General features: G+C 33.8%; 1 protein-coding gene across 1 annotated transcript in view; it reads right to left on the reverse strand.

Annotated features, from left to right (window-relative positions):
• Positions 1-5,858, reverse strand: part of LOC308634411 (uncharacterized protein) — a gene marked incomplete at both ends in the record, with an annotated part of 79,099 nt that extends 73,241 nt beyond the window's left edge. Inside the window, 3 exons of the mRNA XM_081268237.1 lie at positions 2,148-2,297; positions 4,216-4,378; positions 5,691-5,858. Of these exons, the coding sequence (XP_081124363.1) occupies positions 2,148-2,297; positions 4,216-4,378; positions 5,691-5,858 (481 nt within the window). The remainder of the gene's footprint in view (positions 1-2,147; positions 2,298-4,215; positions 4,379-5,690) is intronic.
• Between the last annotated feature and the right edge of the window lie 16,862 nt (positions 5,859-22,720).

Here is a 22,720-nt window from a genome sequence, read left to right on the forward strand (position 1 = left end):
TTGCTAAATTGCTGAGGTTGACCTTGAACTTCCAATCCTCCTGTCTCAGCCTTCTGAGCCACTGGGATTACAGACATGCACCATCACACCCAGCAATCTCCTTTTTTTTTTTTAAATGTTTGATAGCTTTATTCCTTTGTCTTCCTCTTCTACCCACATCTAGACAAGCGGATTAAAAAGCCCAAGTGCTCACTCCATTGGCACAAGCAGGAAATTTAATCCATGCAAGCCCTGCCCTGCACAAGGACCCCATCCTGGCCACAGCTCCAAAACACCATGAAACCCTCAAGTGATAAGGTAAGTGATACCTTCTTTCTCACACCATTTTCATACCTGCTTGGGAATTACTGCCTTCCCAGAAAGTACCATGACATGAGTAATAAAACTTTCATATCCTGTCAGCCTGTATGACAGCATTAGTCTGCACCCTGCCTCTGTGCAGTGACAACCACAGCCCTATAACTCCAGAAGGAAACAATTAGCTCAATTGAAAAGTAGAAGTTTCAAGGACACACTGTTTTTTTTTAATCTATGGAAGACATTTCCAACAGTTAGCAACATCTAATGTTGAAATGGGTGTCCCCAAGAGTCTGAGGTCCCCAATGGTAGGTGGAATGAGGCAGAATGCCAGTGAAAGCTGAGAGAAGGTCACGGTCACCATGGTAAAGTGGAACCCATCAATGTAAATTCTATTTGAAATACAAAGTAAGTCCAGGCATGGTGGTACCCGCCTGTAAATCTCAGCTACTCCAGAGGCTGAAGAAGGAGAATCACAAGTTCAAGGCCAGTTCATGCAACTTAAGGAGACACAATCTCAAAACAAAAGAGTAAAATGGGCTAGGGATGTAGCTCAGTGACAAAGCACCCCTGCACTCCATTCCCAGTAGCATAAAAGACAAAGAAAGGAAATCCAAATGAAGTACAAAAAAAGTCACTTCCTATTTAATATGTATTAAAAGCCAAATTACTTTGCTAATTCTATTTCCAAAATTTTATTCTAAGGAAATAGTCAAAGATCTGCAATGTTTTGTATAAATTTCATTTTTTTGGATTAATAGCACCAAAGACCAGCAATAACTCATCTGACCAAAAGTAGAAGACTAGCTAATTAAATTATGGTACATCGGAAATAAGAGAATTCAGTTAATGTTCTTGAGAGTACTTTAAAATCAAATATATGAGACTATCAACTTGATATATTATATCTAAAAATAAGTTTACAGAACAATATGCACAGTATATGCCCCTATTCTCATTCCTTTCCTTCCTGCATAATAGGTATCAAACAATGTTCATTGGAACTCTTAATCCATTTCCAAAAATTTATTCTAAGAATGAAACTAGATTTATATAAATAAACACAACAGCAATTCATCATAGGAATAAAGTATTATTAATTTAATAATGTGCTTTAAAATATTTAAATAATAAGGTTCTAAAACAACCTATGCCTTATGATCCTGACCTTACCCCTTACTGCCTGATCTCTTGCCCACTCTTTCTCCTCCTTTCCCCTGTCCTCCAGGCCTGTAGGTGCATACACACACCCATACACTGAGATTTGTACAGTGGCTGCTTCCCCGTTCTCTCCTGCACTCTTCCATATGAGACAAATCGCACCATGCACATTGGAAGAATTGGGTGGACTCTGTAATGTTTCTTAAGAAGTTACTAGAAAAGTTACTTAGATTTAAAGTTAGTATGGCCAAGACTGCTAGTTAATTCCCAAAATGCATGTTCTAGTCTTCTTCCTCTGGACATAATTAATCACATTTTCCAGTTTATCTCACAATTAGGTGTGACCCTGTTTGTTACTAAGATAGAGCCCATGGAATAGGAAGAAATTTTCTGTGACACATCCATGCCTGACCTAAATGTTATTTACTATTTTCCTTGGTCTTTTCTACTTCCACTACCAAAGAGATGAATCTTGCTTGACATTGAAAGCCAAAGGGTAATGATATTAAAGACCTGTCAACCTGTCCTAAAAGTGGCTATGCCCCTCACCACTCCACTTCTTACTACTGTCACCTGAGCAAAAAGTAAATTTCTGGTTTACTTGATACTCCATATCCTTATCTAAAATTCTACTTGTAATAGCAATTATCTACCCTATTATTGTTAATTATACAAATAATTATACACACCGTTGGTTTTTTTTAATTCATCTATCAGACACAAGGCTTCCTCTTTAATTCGGTCTTCAATGGTTTTCTTCCCCATCCCCATATTCCGCAAAACCGTGAGGGAGAAACGCCGAGTTTGCTTCCATATGTCACCATTGCTGAAAACAATTCCTATCAAGACACAAAGAAAAAGAGCACAGATGAATATCCTCCATGGTCTTGAGTTCTACCCGAGTACTCATCTCACTCATCTCAGGAAATGACAGTGACACATAACCAGGAATGTAAATATAGTGGTGGCAGCTTCAGAAATTCCCATTATGCCCCACCTCACCTGCCACCTCTCTTCACCTAACCTAGCATTTTACTGTCAGGACACTTGATCTTACATATTATTAAGCTCTTCCTCACCCATCAGCTCCTCAAAATCTCAGAACAATTCTGTGAATCAGTGTTCTGTCCCCATTATACTGGAAAGAATGTTGATGATTATGGGAATAAAATGCTTGCTGTTATGATCACACAGTTAATAAGTCACCGTGAGCCCAAAACATAGGACTCTTCAGGCATGACTTTTATGATTGTAAGTGAATTTTAGGAGAATCATCAAGAGGTGGCAATTCTCAAGAGAATGTGAGACAACTCTTCTGCATTTGAAGGAATCTCCTGATAATCTATTCCTCACATAAAGGAAATAGTCATGGACAGATAGCTCTTCGCATCTTAATACCCACCTCTACTTGTTTAATCTCTTCCAAATAATGTGGTCTTAGCATCAGTAAGTTCAAACTCAGACTTCTAAACTCAAGACAAGATACAGAGGAGAAGGGGAAGGGGAACAAAATTATAGGCAATTTGCATAGGAAGCTCTTATCACACAATGTAGAGAAGAAAAGGATCATTTATCTGTGTGTTCCAGAACCCAGTGATCCACCAGAAAGCTGAATAATTTAAAGTCAGCTCCCAAACTGGACAAGTCAACTATAGACAGTCCCCAATTTAACAGTGTTTTAATCTCTGATTTTTTTTTTACTTTATAATAGTGCAAAATGGACACATATTCAGTAGAAATCACACTTCAAATTTTGAATCTTTAATTTTTTCTCAGGCTATTGACATGCAGTGCTGATCCTTAGCAGCCCCAGTCGGCCAGGGCTCCCAGTCAGCCTTGCAATCATGGAGGTAAATGGTTGATGCTAGACTATGATGTTAGTGTACAAAATGTATTTTGACTTAGAATATTTTCAGCTTAGATGGGTTTATAGGGATATAACCACATCATAAATCAAGGAGCATCTGTACTTAAGTTTTTAAAAAAGCTTTTATAATTTCAATCCAATGTATAATCCCTATGCATTTCTCCTTGATCCTTTTATCAGAGTATATCTGTGCTTTATGCTTTGTATTCTATTGGATTTGAATACTTCTTAGGTTTTTTAGAAGAATAAAAGATTAAAGCAGGTCTGGAAATAGTCCAAACCCGCAATGATTCCATGAATACTAACCAGGCTTCTAACAGAGCCTCATAGATCCATGCTTCAGTCCAAGAAGCAAAATATTTGGTGAATAGAATGCTATAGTCATTACCTCCCCTGTTCTCTTTCAGTCGCTTGCTCATAATATCAACTGGCCATAATTAAATTAAAAGTGTCTTAAGCACAAATTCATAGGGCATTAGTGGTCAGATGGTTTACTTTCACTGAATTTAATGTTTCATGAGGACATTATGTCACATTCATAGATTTTGGAAATGAGTTAACAATACCTTAGAGAAAATTTATTTATTAGAGATTATTAGAGGTCAGGAAGGAGCAGAGGAGGGTGGATAAAAGAAGGATGGATTTCATCAGTCCAGATTGTATGCATATTTTGAAATACCACACCAAACCCCATTAATATGAACAATTAATATATGTTGATTCAAAATTTAATAAAACTTTAAAACAATTTATTCATAGGCTTCGTTTAGAATTATGAAATGTGTGTTTCATAAAATTTTTTCAAGTGCTTCTGATTTCTCAATTTCTTCACCTGTTTGGATTCTTGCAACTTATCAACCCAAGGACATTCCCCCCAAAAACAATCATACCTAATCCTTGGAAAATGTGGTCAATCACTGGGTAACTGCCTCTGCCAGAAAACTCCTCTGCCCGATCAATCAGAGCTTCCTTTACAGCTTCGTATCCACATAATACCACAGTGGGCTTCATGCCAAAGTGCACAGTAAATACAGGGCCATAATCTTTTGCTAGCTGGAAAAGAAGCAGGAGATGCAGAAAAGTGAGAATTTCAATACTTAAATGTAAAGAACTGAAAGAAATATTTTTATTTGTACAGTCTCATTAGTACCGTTATAAAGGAATTATGAAGGAATTCAACTTTTAGAACCATTAATTTAATAAGAAAATACATTTAAATGGTACTTATCATGATATTATTAGTAAGATTGCTATTGTTATTATTCAGCTCCAATTATATGACAGAGACTATATTATGCATCTGTTTATATGACTTAATAAACTTTTCCTGCCAAACCTAGAATTGCATCAATTTCAACCTTCCTGACTATACTTATAATAAAATTATTTATTTCTCTTACTGTTTAAAAAAGTTCCTCCAAATTGCCCCATGTATACATGTTTACACTGATAATCATCCTTGTTATTCATTCTCAATATCATCCTTTTAGCACCAAAGATCTGTACATTTTACTAATACGGGAAAACTTGGCAAACTAGTCATAGTATCTGCTTACTCTCCAGACTGCAAATTCTATAATGCCACTCTTTTAAAATTTTCATTTACCATTAAAAATTTCCTGTATTCATCTACGATGGTGCCTAATGCAAAATAGTCATTAATTATTGCTGAATGTATGATATACTCAGATAACCCATACAAAATCATTATTATTTACATCTTAAGAAAATGGAGCTCAAAGCTCAGAGAAATCTTAAAACCTGCCTAAAGCCGTGAATTAACAAATGGGTAAACCACATGCTGACACAATCTTGATCCAGAACCCAAGGCAGAGGAAGAAGGAGCTTCTAGGGCAGTGCTACAGCAACTGAGCTATCTCTGGGGAAAGATAGGTTTCAGATAATTCCTTTGGAGAGGTACCACTATGTAAACTTGGAGCAGAGAAGTTGTTGATTTCTTAAGTTGGTAAATGTTATAGGAATTGTCAAAATTCCTGAACCCTTAGTCACTTCCTTGACTTCAAGTTAATATGTGCTTCAGGAAAATTTAGTGTTGGAACTCTGTAAGTCAGTAGATTTTGCTAAAACTGAAAACAGTTTCGTTCCCATTAGAGCTCATCAAAGAATAAATACTAAAGTAGAAACCTAGGTCACAATAAAGATAGAGAATTCCTGCTTTTGACAATTTCAACAGTCACCTCATAGATGCCATTTTCTTCTAGTTATATACATTCAAAAAATCATATCCAGGTAGCCAGTGGATACTTCCCTTTAAAACATGGCACCCAAGACCATATTTTATTTAGCTCTAAGGCTATGTTATTTACTCGTTGCAAACAACTGAAAGAGAATCAGTCATACTTACAATGCTTAAAGATTTGGCAATATTCTTAATATCTAACTGTAGAATATTTCCAATGATTGGAAGAGGAGTGGGGCCAGGTGGGAGCTTCCCTTTGGCATGCCTTCGATTCCACAGAGAAAAAAGAATCAAACAAGAAAGACAAACCACCAAGACAATGAAGAGAGCCATTGGTAAGCTGTGTAAATGCAACTGGAAGCTTAGACTCCAGTGATTCTATTAATATAGTGGGTTCTTGTCACCAAACTTGTGTGCCCTTTGAACTTTCGGTAAGTGTTGTTTATCTTCAGTACACTTTGGCCTGCTGGTAGAAATGAGAACAAACATAAGACGCTAAGTACTGATAAATTCCCGTTTTAACTGTCATTCCAACTAAAACAATTAAAGTTGAAAACTATCAGATTTTCAAAGGGGTGGCTTCAGCCTACGAAACTGACAAACGATTTATAAGAATATCCCACCAGGCACAGTAGGATACACCAATTATCCCAGATAATTCAGAGGCTGAGGCAGGAGGATCACAAGTTCTAGGTTCACCTGGGCAACTTAGCAAGCCCCTGTCTCAAAATAAACTTTAAAAGGGAAGGGCCTGGAGCTTAGAGGGCTGGGCTCAATCCCCAGTACCACAAGGCAAAAAAAAAAAAAAAAAAGATATCCCTTCTGTTAAAGTCATCCTCATACAAGCAGAAGAAACAAACATTCTCTCAGTGACTTTTACCAGAAGATACCAGGGTAAAATAGACAATTGATGAGAATCTACCCTGTAATGGAAAGAAACTGCCTGAACACAACAGAGGAAAGCCCCCTGACTGTACCCCTCCTCAGCTTCCTTGAATATCCATTCCTGTCAGGGTCCTCTAGTCCTAGCCTGCATTGCCTGCTCTTCCCTGGGGAAGAAATAGACTCCAGTTATTCAACCCTGCAAATATTTAAAAGTGTCTAGAAACTTGCAGATATGAAAAAAGCTTTAAGACTCACAGAATTTCTTTAAATATGTTATTTTTCATTAACATGAATTTTTTGGAAATGTTAAGGATCCAGTATATTTCAAAGCATGTATAGTGTGCACTTTCCACTCAATGCTCACTATAGACCAAATAAATATGAAGAGTAAAAGAGAATTCTGTATATCTAAAATGAAATTCAAAATAACAGTGATGAAAACTACAAAGTTATGTACTATGGGCAATATTCTAGAAGTTTCTATACTGTTAGCAAACATCAATCATCTATTAATCCAAAATATGTTTTTGAAAGGTTTGAGTAGCTTGATTTCACAGCACTGTTACTTCAATATATAATAAGCATATAATCAACACCATAAAATTAAAGTGGCTTTCAGTGGGTCTTCTGCACCAGACATTTTCCATCTGATTGGATCATTTAATCTTCAAAAATCATTTTGTGTCCCCATGCAGTGGTATATACCCGTAATCCCAGCTACTCCAGAGGCTGATGCAAGAGGATTGCTAGTCTGAGGCCAACCTGGGCAATTTAGCAAGATATCCTGTCTTAAAATAAATATTTTTTAAAATATTGAGTCTATAGTTTAGTGGTAAAGTGCTTGTCAGGATGAAAGAAGCCTTTGGTTCAATCCCCAGTACCAAACAAACAAGTCATATTGTAATAGCAATGTTTTGGCCAAGATACACAAAGAATGACCATTTGAACTAGAAGGATTACTGACTCATATTATCTGCCAATTATAATTTAAGAAGCAGCCCAAAAAGGAAGAAGACCCCAGAATTGGCCATGAACACACAGAGCCCCATACAGGACACCAAGGATTGGGGACTTCACCACATCAAAATGCCATCCTCTAGAAAGACCACCATGTCCAGATTCCACAGATAAAAACATGATATAGATTAGATCAGGAGCTAAATGAAATAAAGTCAAAATGCCACTCTTCATACCACTTCTGTAAAGGAAATATTTTAACACGTATTTTTATATATTTTTGAGTTACAGTGTGATGTTTTGATTCATTTTGTATACATTGGGTAGTGATCAACTCAGCATATCTATTCCTTAAAGTTGTATCATCGATTTATGGCGAGCATGTTCAAATTTTCTCTAACAATATTGAGATGCATAATGCTTTATTGTTAATTATATTCACCTTTCTGTGCCATAGAACACCCGAACTTATTCCTCCTACCAGACTAAAACATTGTACCCAATGACTGACTTCTCCCCAAGCCTCTTTCCTTTTATTCTCCCCAGTCCCTGGTAACTACTATGGACTTCAATTTTGCGGGGGAGGGGTACTGGGGATTGAACTCATCCGTGTTTGACCACTGAGCCACACCCCCTGTCCTATTTTGTATTTTATTTAGGGACAGGGTCTCACTGAGTTGCTTAGTGCTTCATTTTTGCTGAGGCTAGCTTTGAACTTGGGATTCTCCTTCCTCAGCCTCCGGAGCCACTGGGATTACAGGTGTGCACCACTGCACCTGGTTCTAATTGACTTCTACGAGCTCAGTTTTTTTAGATTTCACTTACTAGTGAGATCATCCCATGTTTGCCTTTCTGTGCCTGACTTATTTCACTTAACATTCCTTCAGGTTCATCCATGCTGTTGAAAATGGCAGGATTCCATGCTTTTATGGTTGAATAGTGTGTATGTATATATGTGTGTGTATATATAATGCATGCATCCATTGATGGACGTTGATTCCATACCCTGGCTCTTGTAAATAGTACTGCTATAAACATGAGAGTGCAGATATCTTTTTGACATGTTGTTTGTGTTTCCTTTGGGGCTATACCCAATAATGAAATGACTGGATTCTGTCATCCATTTTTAGTTTATTGAAGAACCTCCATACTGCTTTCACATGGCTGTACTAATTTACATTTCTACGAACAGTGTTCTAACAGTTCTTCTTTCTCCACATCTTTACTAGTATTTGCTATTTTTTCCCTTTTTGATAATGACCTTTTTAACTGGGGTGAGGTGTGGTTTTCATTTATATTTGCCTGATGGTTAATGATATTGAGGTTTTTCTTCATATATCTGGTAGTAACTTGTATATCTTCTTTTGAGAAATGTCTATTCAAATATTTAGCCCACTTTTTAACTGAGTTATTTTTTTGTTTTGTTTTTGTTTTTGTTTTGTTTTATTTTTGCTATTTTTTGAGTTCTTTATCTATTCTGGATTTTAACCACTTGTCAGATGTATAGTTTACAAATATCATCTACTGCTCTGTTGATTGTTTCCTCTGCTACACAGAAGCTTTTTACTTCAATGTAATCCATTTGTAAGTTTTTATTTTTGTTGCCTGTGCACTTAGGGTCATATCCAAAATTCTTTGCCCAGTACTATTTCCTAAAGCAATTGCCCTGTTTTATTTAATTAGATTAGAAAATTAAGGGCTTACATGTGAGTCTTCCTCCCTCCCTCCCTCCTTCCTTCCTTCCTTCCTTCCTTCTGCAATGCTACTATTAGATTTTTAAATAAAGTATATAGAATTTTTAAAGTAGACTTTGTGTCTTAGTTGTTGTTTTTTTTTTTTTTTTTTTTTTTTTCTGTGTGTGTGTGTAGTGATGCTGGGGATTGAACCCAGGGCGTTGTGCATGTAAGGCAAGCACTCTACAAACTGAGGTATAGCCCCAGCCCTAAAGCAGGATTTTAAGGTATTTAAAAACAAATTAAATTGCTTTTCCAAATTAAAAAAAATCTTTTTGTAGTCTGTGAAACTCATGAAGGACTTTGTAATTATTTTATAATCAACCCATGAAACAGGTAGCTATTTTATCCACTATATTACATATGAGAAAAATGAAAATTACAACCAAGACAATTCACTTCCACTGCTAAGGCAAAGTAAAACTCCCATGCTTGTTTTATAACTTGTGAACTCTACATTGGAAAGAATTTCAATTCAAAGATATTTCACAAGTATTAGTTAATTATTATGTACCAACAATCTCTTTAGAATCTTAATCCTTATGAAATTAAACAGTTGCTAGATCAATAATTTCCCTATGAACAAATAAAAATGAGAGTTCAAAGAAGTTTGTCTTTTGTAATCTTTGAAACTTTGGAATGACAAAATTCAAAAACATCCAAGAAAGTGCGGTTACTAGCTGTTCAACACTATATACTGCCCCAGCACATGTCTGGTTCTGGAAAAAGAGCAGATTTTAAAACAATAACATATCTATATGTATCTATCAATATAAATACATATACCCATAAGGTTATGTATGATTATTATATTAGAGTTATGGGATAATAAATAGCATATCTATATTACATATATTCTTTACACACACACAAGTCACTGTCTTAAAATCAGTCCCTTTGCCTAAGGAGCTTGCATCCTGGCTCTGCCTAAGTGACATTTCTACGTATGTGTCTACAGTATCTTGTGGGGGTTTAAAAGAATATTTAATTATAAAAAAGTATACTCATGAGGCTGGAGTCATAAATTAGCAGTAGAGCACTTGCCTTGCATGTGTGTGGCACTGGGTTCGATTCTCAGCACCACATATAAATAAGTAAATAAAATAAAGGTCCATCAACAACTAAAGAATATTTTTTTATAAAAAGTATACTTGTGATTTAATTTTAAGTAAAAGAGAAAATAGAAAACACTATGTAAAATATATTCTCCTTCCTAAAGATTATATATATAAGTGCACAAAAACATGCTGGAAGATTACACATTAAGATTACACATTAAGTGTGAACTAGTTATATTTGAGTTATATTTGATTACCACTACTGATGTTTTATTTTTGTTTATTTAAATTTCCGATAGCCGTTCTAGCTCTCCAGCCATTTGATGGCTGCTCTAGGTTGGGGGCCATCCTTCACCTAAGACAAGAAGATGGTAGCCGAAAAGCAAATTAAAAAAAAAGTCTCTAAAGTTAATTAACTTTAGGCTCCAGCTAGTTTTGAAAGGTGGAAAGTATGTGCTGTTGTGTTGAAGACAATCAGTGTGGGAAAAGCAAAAGTTGTCATTCTCGCCAACTGTGCAATTTTAAGGAAATTTGAAAGAGAGTTTTATGCCATGTTGGCCAAAATAGGCATCCATCACTACAGTGGCAATGCTATTGAACGGGGCACAGCATGGGAAAAATACTACAGAGGATGCTGTGCCCAGCTAGACTGCGGCAAACCTGCATATCACTTTAGGAGGAATTGACATTTTCTTTGTGGGGGTTGTCCAATCCATGAACATGATATGTCCTCCATTTAGATTTTTAATTACCATGACCATTTTGTAGTTTTCAGCATCCTCAAAGAATCTTAACTCAGCCTGGGCTGTAAGTTTCTTTTATCCCTAGTGAGGGGGAAAGAGAGGGTGGGGTTAGATTAGGAAAGGATTGATGACTGGAGATTTCTAATGCTGCTCTGGTGGTAGGGAATAGGATATTTTGAGATCTGGTGGTTGGTAATCGGATGACAATGACGTTGCTATGAATCTTGAAAACATTTTGGTTACTTTGGCATCTCTATAGCCTAGAAGGGGGAGGAGAGAAAGATTAGGTAATCTAAGAATAACCAACCACATATCAACAGTCTCAGACAAACAGTCCTTGAATAATTAACACATCTACATGTAGAATTGAACAGAAATTTGACCCAAAGATTAAGGTACAGATTGTTGAGTTTCGTCACTTCCAGAACTGGTGATTTTAAAAGACAACTAACAGCAAGTGAAGCTAGAGAGCTTATTTGGATTTTCCCCAAAAAAGACAAAATGACAACAGAGGATGCACACTCTCTGTCATTGATCCAGGTGATTTGGATATCCTTAGAAGTGTGCCAGAACAAACTGGTGAAAAGTAAATCTGCAACATTTTTCTTTAATAAAACTTGTCAGAGCTTGTTTAAAACTCCTTTTCTCCTTTGGTGATTCTAATTTGCTTTTGGAACAAGAGAAAAGGTAATTGAGGGCAAACATACAAGTCCACAGTAAGCAACAAAGCATTTAGAATTTACTTCAAAAAGCAGTGGCAGTGTCTGCAAGAATTTTTTTCCAATTTTACAGAAGTTCTATTGTGAATAAAATGTTATCAAACAACATCACAGAGAAAGTTCTCATGAAAGGAAGAGTCAATTGATGCACCAAACTTCACTGTTGTTTTAAAAAATTTCCACAGCCATCCTAATCTTGAGTAATAATCAGCAGCCATCAACTGTTAAAGAAAACCCTTTGCCAACAAAAAAGATTATGATTTGCCAAAGGTTCAGGGGTTCATTAGCAGTTTTTAGCAGTAAATTATTTTTTCCACACTTTTTTAATGGCACATTAGACCCTTAGAATGAGGACTTAGTCTCATACTTCTACATGTATATAACCAGTTTTCCCAGCACCATTTGTTAAAAAAGGCTCTCTTTTCTCCAAAGTATACTTTTGACACCTATGTCAAGGATCCAGATGACTATATGTGTGGGTTTATCTCTGTATCTTCTATTTTCACCATTGTTCTATATATCTGTTTTTATGTCAGTACCATGCAGTTTTGGTTACTATAACTCTGTAGTATAATTTGAGTCAGGTATTGTGATATGTCTAGCATTACCTTTTTTGGTCTAGAATTGTTTTTGGCTATTTTGGATCTTTCATTCTTTCAAATTAACTTTGGACATTTTTATCTAGTTCTATGGAGAATATCATTGGCATTTTACAATAAATCTGTATATTGCTTTTGGTAGTATGGCAATTTTAACAATATTGATTCTGCATAGCCATGAACATGGGAAGACTTTACTGTTGTGTCTTCTTCAATTTCCCTCAGTGTTCTGTAGTTTTCTTTGTAGAGGTCTTTCACTTCCTTGTTTAGGTTTATTTATAAGGTTTTGTTTGTTTGTTTGTTTGTGTTTTTGAGGCTATTGTGAATGGGAGTGTTCTGATTTCTTTCTCAGCAAATTCATTTTTGGTATATTAGAAAGCTATTGAATTTTGTATGTTGATTTTGTAACCTGCTACTTTCCTGAACTTGTTTATTGGTTCTAGAAGTTTTTGGATATTCTAAGTATAGTATAGTATCGTCTGCAAACAGCGATAATTTGACTTCTTCCTTTCCTATTTTTATCTCTTTTATTTCCTTCTCTTGCCTAATGCTCTGGCTAAAATTTCTAGCATTATATCAAATAGGAATGATGAGAGTGAATATCATTGTTTTGGATTTTAAAGGAAATTATTTCACTTCTTCCACATTACCCTGATGTTGGCTTTGGGGTTTTCATATGTAGACTTTATGATGTTAAAGTAGGTTCTTCCTATTCCTAGTTTCTTCAATGTTTTTATCATGAATTGGTGCTGAATTTTGTCAAAAGCCTTCTCTGCAACTATTGAGATAACTAGGTGATTCTTGTACTTAATTCTACTTACGTGATGAATTCTATTTATTGATTTGTATAAGTTAAACCATCCTTGCATCTCATCTATGTTAAAGATTTGGCAATAATCTTCTTAATATGTTGTCAAATATGATTTGCAACATTTTATTGAGGATTTTTTGAATGTAAGTTTATCAGGGCTATTTCATCTGAAGTTTTCTTTCCTTGATGTGCTCTTATCTGGTTTTTGGTATAAATGTTATACCAACTTCACAGAATGAATTTTGAAGTATCCTATTCCTTTCTATTTCATGGAATAATTTGAAAAGAAGTGGCATTAGTTCTTCTTTAAAGATTTGGTTTAATTCCGTTGAGAACCTATCAGGTCCTGAGCTTTTCTTTACTGGGAGGTTTTGTATTACTGTTTGTGTCTCACTACTAGTTATTGGTCTGTTTAGGTTTCTGATGTCCTCTTGATTCAGTGTTGACAGGTTGTATGTATCTAGAAATGTGTCCATTTCTTCTAGGTTTTCCAATTCATTGAAGTATAAGTTTTCAAAACATTGATCATCTGGATTTCTGTGATGTTCTGTGGTGATTTCTTCTTTTTCACCACTAATTTTATTAATTTGGATTTTCTCTTTCTTTTGTTTAATTTGGCTAAGGGCTTATCACTCTTATTTATCATTTCAAAAAATCAGTTGTTTCACTGATCCTTTGTATTGATTTTTTCATTTTCAATTTTATTGATTTTGGCTCTGATTAATTATTTCCTTCCTTCTACTGTTTTTGGAACTGATTCTTCTTTTTCAAGAATGCTGAGATGCATCATTACATTGTTTATTTGGGATCATTCTGACTTTTTTATGTAGTTACTCATAAATTTAAACTTCTTTCTTCGTATGACCTTAATAGTGTTCCAGATATTCTGGTATGTTGTACCTCTATCCTCATTTGAGTCTAAGAATTTTTTAATTTCTCCCCTGATTTCTTCTAACACCCATTCATCATTCAAGGTTATTGTTCAATCTCCATGTGTTCATATAGTTTCTTCAGATTTTTTGGTATTGATTTCTAATTTCATTCCATTATGATCTGGTAAGATGCAAAGAATTATAACAACGTTGTTGTACTTGCCAAGAGTTGCTTTGTGGTCTATAATTAAGTATTCTTAATTAAAACATGTAAAAAAAAAATTAAAACGTACATTTTTAGGTATAATGCAATTACACACTTAATATATTGACTCCAATATAGGGCAAATATAACTTTAATATGCTTTGGGAAAAAATGTTCATGTGACTCACTTTACTTCAGAGATCTTAAACTGAATCCACAATGCTTCTGAAGTATGCCCATAGTAGGAAATCATTTTTAAAAACAATAAAGCATGCACTGTAATGCTATCTTTGAGATCGATGTTAACTTGTAAAAGCTCTGAATAAATCAAAAGAATGCCATATTACTAGAAAATTAACGTGTATTCATCAATCACCTTTCCCTCAAACCTGAATTAATGGTTTCATTCTGTCTCATTTACAAATGGTCTTCCAAATGCTCATTCACACAGCTGCATGATTACACTATTCTGGAACTGGATACTTTCAGCAAGGAGAACAAAAAATCATGAAAAGAGACCACTCTTAAATAAAGCATTATACATGCTAATTACAGCAATCAGCTCAGATCAGCTGTATGCAAATCCTTGAGGTCATTAAGCACTGATATAGGAAAGAACATGAGAATTCAGACTCATAAAACCCTTTTATACACTGAACTATTAATAACTATGTGCAGGATTAGAGAGAATACAGAGAAAGAGAAAGAAATGCTGTCCAGAGAGTTGAAGATTACAGGTAAGAAAAAATTGTACATATTGCTCCAGAAGAAAAACTAAACAAACAAATGAATAGATGTTACTAAAAGTGGGTTTTTCACATTTTGCATTAAAAGAAAATAAGTTTTTCAAACTGCAATCATGTGTAAAGAATGAAGGTGGGAAAGATCTTATTTCTTCCTTTCAATGAAACAAAAAGCAAGTCTGCTTTCTAGAGAGTCTCACCCACTCAGTTTCAAAGTTCTGTTTTCATAAGGGAATGAGACCATCTTGTTGAATCCTAGCATATTGCCACATGAAGCTGTGAGTTTTCCTATGTTCCCAAATTTGGCCATAATTTAACTCATTTTTTTTATTTTAAAGACAAGCTTATTAGGAATGAGAAAAAAAAATTTTGATAGATACATCTGCAAAATAAACTGTTATGATGGTCAGGCTAAAAAACAATTTTTCACTTGATTTCTGCATTCATTTAGATTTTTTCAAAAGCCTCAAATAATGTGGAGAAAACCTGAAATGTAAGATGACATTCAGAGTCATCATATACATCCCTTGTCCAAGCAAGCACCATATAGGTCATTATGGAGAGGCAACCAGCACCTTGTTAGGGTTCCTTCTTGTACCCAGGAGTATATAAGCCCCCAGATAAGATAAGTCAGAAATAGTGAAGAGATAAGAAACAGAGTCAGAATTATAGTTTTGAAGCAGAGCGCCTGATAGATCAGTCCACAGGGGAACAATTAGATAATTCCTCCTGTGGTTTATTTAAGGGTTACATCAAATGCAGGGATAAGGTTTCAAGGGTGGAGTCTCCTTCCTGATGTCTTGAAGTGAGCAGGTTGATTGGCATCTTGGCAGGTTACACTCATTTCTGAGAAATTATGTGGCCACAGTAGGTCACCCTATCTCCGGTGCTGTGTGGAACCTGGGGCAGAGCTGAATAGGGCTCACATGTGTCTGGTCAGTCTTGGCCAGAGAAAATTTCCACTGGAAGCTTCCAGACACCAGATTCTCCTATTCACTGGCTGTGATGCTGATTTTTGGTTCACACATAGCCCAAGGATGGCTCTTGATATCTCCCCATTTGTAATTTTTAAATGCAAATGGGGGGTGCTTACTTCAAGTCACTGGATCCCTGATCTGAGGGCATCACAATCTATTATTATGATATAAAAAAGAATTAGTATCAAACATATCATTTCAATAATATATCATGTAGAATGTTTCAACATGTTTCCAGAATGGGAGTCAATTAATTTATAAAGTATTTGATCAGCCAGAGATGCAGGGTCAAAATATTCTAAATATTCTGGGTGCTCTAATGTATCCCCATGAGGTTTAAGCCATTATTATTGTTATGCCAAACATCCATTAGATGATTTCTAATTTCTTTTGAATTTCATTGGGAAGTATGATATTTGGCTTCAGTAACACACATAGGTAGCATGGCATTTAATCCTTTGTTTGAAAAAAACATTTTTCATTATTAATATTTGTAACAATAGCTTTTAGAGTATAAAGCTCATTATCAATATTTGTAACAATAGTTTTTAGAGTATAATTCACTCTCGATTTCTTTATCAATACTTACCTAATTCTATAGGACTTTGGGAATATTTTGAACCATATTATTAAGAAAATGAGCTTTGGTTACTTTTTTTATAATTTACAGGATATTTATCATCGACGTTTTCTTATTATTACATTTCCAATAACTAAAACATAAGTGTAAGGGTTCTGTGTTTGGGATTAGAGTCTCTGATGACTTCATGCCTGTGGCATACTTGGTGTCTGGGAAAGTTTCTGTACAAGAATACAGGATGCCTAGCTGCTCTAGAAATGCCCTGCATGAAGAGGCTCTATGCTAGAGTCTTATCAGCCTTGACCTTGATCTCAGACACACAGCTCCTGGGAAGAAAGAAACTCTCTTGTTAGACAACCACAATGCTTCATCAAGCTCTGCTGAGTCTGAACCTGTCCACTTAATATTAACTTTAAACAATGGACTTTCTTGAGAGCTACACAAAGCTCCTAACATTGCACATTGAAACTGTAGTATGTAACTGAGGAATAAGCTGCATAAAGTCGCTAACTCTGTAACCTGCCTAATGACACAATGAACAATAATGTACTGATGATGCCAGAGACCTCAAGTAACCTATTGTTATAAATAAAGTTGGAAGCTTGGATGAGGAGGCATTCTGCCTTTCAGCTTCTCTGCCATTCTGCCATTCTGCCTCTGCACCTGGCTTCTGCCTCCTTTTGTTTTACTTACACATAAGAGGATTAAATATGGGCTTAAAGGCCATAGCAGGAACCCTGATTGTAGTTTCTGCCTATAAAGTTAGGTATGGAGCCATCTGTATAATGTAGAATATCTGAGGCTGCAATTAAATGCCAGAGATCTTTTTAAATATCATCCTCCCTGAAAGTTAGAATATTACCAATGAAATTTCCAGGGTTCATAGCATCATGAGAGAATGGAGTATGTCCATAAATATAGTCAATATGAGAATAGAAACCTGAAAGGATACATTAAGATATATAAGACCCAAATTATCATCACATAAGAAATAACTGTTATAAACCCAAATGTGAATTAGTGATGTATTTAGCATAACATCAATCAGTTTTCCAGGCTCTAATTTGTTCTTCATTTCATGGTTGCAAAGTAATACCTAAACAATAGGAAGTAATCTAAATCACATGAAGTTTTAAAGAATCAGAATGATTGTATATTCAATCTCATTTTTATATTCTGAAAATAGTTCTAGATAACTCAATTATACTTTTAGCTTCTATCTTTTACTAAATTAAGAATCCAAATTAAACATGGTTGCTTGCAATTTTTTTTAAGAAGTAAAAATAAAACGCACTTAGTGGAATTGCTTCCATGTTAAGCCTTCTTGGCTTTGAGCTTTCTGTAAGAATTGGAATGTTGATATGATTGTCTTTTATTAATTTTTTGAAGATCAATCCAAAACATATCTATCACTTCTAGAGATTTTATGTTGCACTGGAAAAGCATTTGTAGATTTCACTCATTTAAGAAAGATGGCAAATTTTATTGCAGAATAATTAGGGCAGTAAAATATTGGTGGATTTTCTATGGAAATAACTGGATTGTTATGAGAAAATTCCATTTTAATAACAGTCCAGACATATAACCTTAAGTTCCAAGGACCAGTATGGTAGGCTAGTTTAGGTTCTTCTTATGCGTTTTTTTTTCCTCAAAAGTTACCTTTAAATAGCTAACATACTCATCATGGAACCAATATATAGGTAGATTCCCACTGTAGCCAGTATAATTAAATCCAGCAGCATGAATAAGTGTAATGTTTATCTGTAAAATCTCCCATCATGTAAGTGTCATTAGTAAACACTTGGATGAATTCACATCACTAGGTACATTAAAGGTGGATCTTGGGAACGGGTCTACTGAAGTCTCTCCATGGATTCTACTTACCTGACAGCTCAAAGCCAGCATGGCTATAAACATTGTAGTTGAAGTCTTATTATCTCCCCATTGTTGAACTGTTTGTCCAACCTGCAGTGTCAGGTTTTTCAATTGTTTCCACACTGACAGGTTGATTTTTTTCTGAAAATAAATATGTATAGACTCTACCTGATGGAATTTGATTTATTCTATGGCTCCATGTGTTGCTCAGCAGCAGTGAGACTTTTACTATCACAATTTAAAGAAAAATTTTTTCTAAAATAATTTTATGAGATTCAGTGGGGACATGTAGGGTTCTGTTTTCCTCCTTTATTATTTTTTTAAATCAAAGAAAAAAGTTGATATAAGTCAGAGTATTATTAGCCTTAAATTGCAGACAATGGCCTAGTATAGCACAAGTATTTAAATAATAAGAAAAATAAAAATATTTTTATGTGCCCAAGAAAATTGGCAAAGGTTACTCGTTAGGCATGTGAAAATCATTAAAGTCAATATTATTGAGCTGAAAAGGGCATTCAGTAAAAGAAAGCTTATTTTTACCAAATGTATGACTTGATTTTTGTCTCTACTAATGGGCTGAGCAACAAAATTATAAAATGGAATCAATATAGATGTTGAATGACAGTTTTACAATTTGTTTTATAGGTAATGGCCTTATTATCTTAAAGTAACTTAAGTTGCTATATTAGAATTGGTACCTCTGTAAGTTATAAACAAACAATGATTGTTAAGTTTTGTAAGGGAAATACAATATGAAATTAACAAAAGTAAAAACATTTAATTATTATAATAGCTATGAATTAAGGAATATAATGTATATTTCACACACACACACACACACACAGAGAGAGAAAGAGAGAGAGAGAGAGAGAGAGAGAGAGAGAGAAAGTTGTATAATAAAAATTTATCCTTTGAATCTAACTTTAAATGAACTTGAATGGTATCTTAACTTGGCATGAAGTGAGAGTTTTAACTTAGGAGATATGACCTCTATAAAGGACATGGAAGATATGAATAGACACATTTCCAGAATAAGAAATATCTATGTTCAGTGAGCATAGGAAAAAAATTTCTTTTATCTATTACTAATAATAAAAAGTGAAATAGAAGAATTAATAGCCTTTTATTTACCAATTTAAGAAAAAATTTTATTATTATCAAATCTTTTGTTGATCTAATACTTTGAATATTGATGGGTAGAAGAGAATCATTAGTATTGTTTAGGATAGTGATTTAATAAATTATTTTTAAAACTTAGAATTTTATATAGCATTGATTTTGCAATGATATCTTAAGAGACTTTTGTCAAATTATCAATATTTTTATGTATAAAGATATATATGCATGAATACCTTTTTTTTAGCATATAAGAGTTTATGAGGGGAAGGGGATAACAAACATGGAGGGAAATGAATTACAGTAGATGGGGTAGAGAGAAGATGGGAGGGGAGGGGAGGGGGGATAGTAGAGGATAGGAAAGGTAGCAGAATACAACAGTCACTAATATGGCAGTATGTAAAAATGTGATGTGTAACCGATGTGATTCTGCAATCTGTATTTGGGGTAAAAATGGGAGTTCATAACCCAATTGCATGAATACCTTTAATAACTCTGTTTTTAAGGTAGTAAAAATGATGTAAATGTCTAATATAAGGTTTTGGATAAAGGAATTATAAGATTCAAAATTTGGCATTAAAAACAACATTGTAAATGAACACTAATTATGTATAATTTAAAATGATTTTATGTTTTGAAAATATCAATGATATCATATTTATAAAATATGTATACCTATATGTACAGAAAACAGTTTAGAAGGCTATATACTAGATATTAACAGCAGTTATCTATTGACAGTAAGTAGACTTTTAGGAGATTCTCACGTATACTTCTTTTTTTTTTATTGGTTGTTCACAACATTACAAAGCTCTTGACATATCATATTTCATACATTAGATTGAAGTGGGTTATGAACCCCCAATTTTACCCCAAATGCAGATTGCAGAATCACGTCGGTTACACATCCACAATTTTACATAATGCCCTATTAGTAATTGTTGTATTCTGCTACCTTTCCTATCCCCTACTATCCCCCCTCTCACGTATACTTCTTAAGTTTTATAACAATGGGTCACTTGGCAAAATTTAGGTTAGGTGTTTTAATATTGAAATTAATCTTAGTTTATTATTTGGATATTACTTTATAAACTTTTGACTATAATTTTTTGAATCATATAAACTATTCCGTATAATTTAATGTCATATCCAAAACATAAAACAGACGAGTTAAGAGAACTCTTAACCCCTTCTTGAGGAAAGGTGTTAAAACACTTTTATACCTCATTTTGCTACCCTATAAATAAGCTAATTGTCTTTTAAAAATATAGCTTAGTTTACTTCTCAGTGTAGAGAGTAACATAAAAGTTTTATAAAATATTTATATAATTATAAAAGATTAAATGATAGAATTAAATTTCCAATTATTTGTTATTATTTTATAAGTTTGTGAGAGACCATTTTATAAAACTTTAGTTTGGAGAGCATCAGCTTAGTAAAATGCTCTCTTAAACCTTATACTTTGAAGACTTACATATTTAGGAGATAGAGATACAATTGATAAATAAAATTTAACAATAATTATCAGTTACATTGATGTTTTCAAGTCAATCAAGTTTACCTGTTAAAGAAAACCTTGAAATTTGGAATTTAAGGTGGTATTTAAAAATAATAGTTTTATCTAATCAAAATGTACAAATCTTAATTTCTTTAAAGTTAGCTCTTTTTTAGATAGTAAAACTTACCAGGCATAAGAAATTAATCTATATTGTTTACATTTGCATATTAATATTTGATCTTGGGGAAAAGTATTAAATATTTTTAATTGATTTTCCATATATTCATAAACAACTTAGTTACATACAAATTTGTTCTTTACATACCTAAACATTCTTTATCATTTATTTAGACCTTCCTGTATATAACCATACAAAAATTTTCCCATTCAGAAAAATCTTTTTCTTCCTACCATTAAAGTCTCCAAATATAAAGATTTTTTTTACCCAGAAACATTTTCTTTCTGCCTTCTAGAACTCTCCAGTTTTTCTTCCCTCTCAGCAGAAGCATTTCTTTCTTCCCTGCTAGAATTTTTCAGTCTTTCTTTCTCATCTGTAGAATCTTTTTTGTTGTTGTTTCTTACATTTTGGAACATACCCTTTAAATCTCTAAATCTAGATAAATTATTATATTTTAATAAGAGAAAATATTTCAGTTGAGATGTAGTCAATACTTTTGGACAGTTTTGTGTAACAATGTTTAAGTAGATACAATTATACCTGTTGGAACTTAATTCTTAGTAACCTTGTTTTTAGTAATTTTAAATCCTTTGTTTTTTTATTTACCAATTTATGAAAACACCAATAATGTGTATTACCCCATAAAATTTAAGGAGTTAAGATTATTTGACGTTTTGTCTAATGGTTAACATCTTAACTTTGTAAGTCAATAAGTATCTCCTGTAATGAATATTTATATAATTAAAGTCATTTACCCTAAATTTAATAGTCAGGGCATCAGTTAAATATAAATAATGATATTAGTTATGATTTTTCTGTTGAAGAAAACTGTTAGAATAAATAGATATAAGTGTTAGTTATTATAGAAATTAGAAAATATATAGATCATTTAACCAGCTAGAAAAAGTAGTATTAATAATATTGAAGATATCATTTATTTTTATTCAGTTACCCAATTTGAATTAAATCTTATCAAATCACATGAATTAAAAATATTTATTTTTAGATTGTGAGTGCACTCACTTATGTTAACTTTGATATCATGTAATACAGTTATAATGTAAATATAATCATTGTGTATACACATTTATAAATCAGAAAAATAAAAATCTGGAAATTATAAGAATGTTGTAAAATAAAGTATTTCAGATTGTCGGCTTTGTTTTCATAATTGTCAGATTAACTTTTAATAATATCCCTAAAAAAAACAAAAAAAAAATAATATATTAGAAATAAGTAGAACATCTCTTGTTAATGTTACAATCCTTTTTGCAACTCTTCCTTAGCACTATAGCTATAAAGAAAATTCCTCAGAGAAACTTGTTGGTGGGGCTGTGAATTATCTTTTATCAACCTGTGAAAAATTAAGTACAGACAGTTGTTGCCAAAGATGCAGGAGTTTTGTCACAGGCAGTTCCTACAGACTCAGTCTCAAGTGCAGTTAGTTTCAATTAAATCTATTTTATTGATGCTCATCACACTTCAGGCACACATCCTAAATTCTAAGTCCTAATTGAGTCTACACCCAAGGGTCTCAGATGCTCACCTGTGATGTGTCTTAAATCCGGGTTGCTGGAACTTGACCTGGGCCAAAGGAGTCTGGTACAGGGGGCACAACAGGGACGGAGGCCTCCATCTGTCTGTCT

Source organism: Spermophilus citellus (genome assembly GCF_964194105.1).
Source record: "Spermophilus citellus genome assembly, chromosome: 15".
NCBI lineage: Eukaryota > Metazoa > Chordata > Mammalia > Rodentia > Sciuridae > Spermophilus > Spermophilus citellus.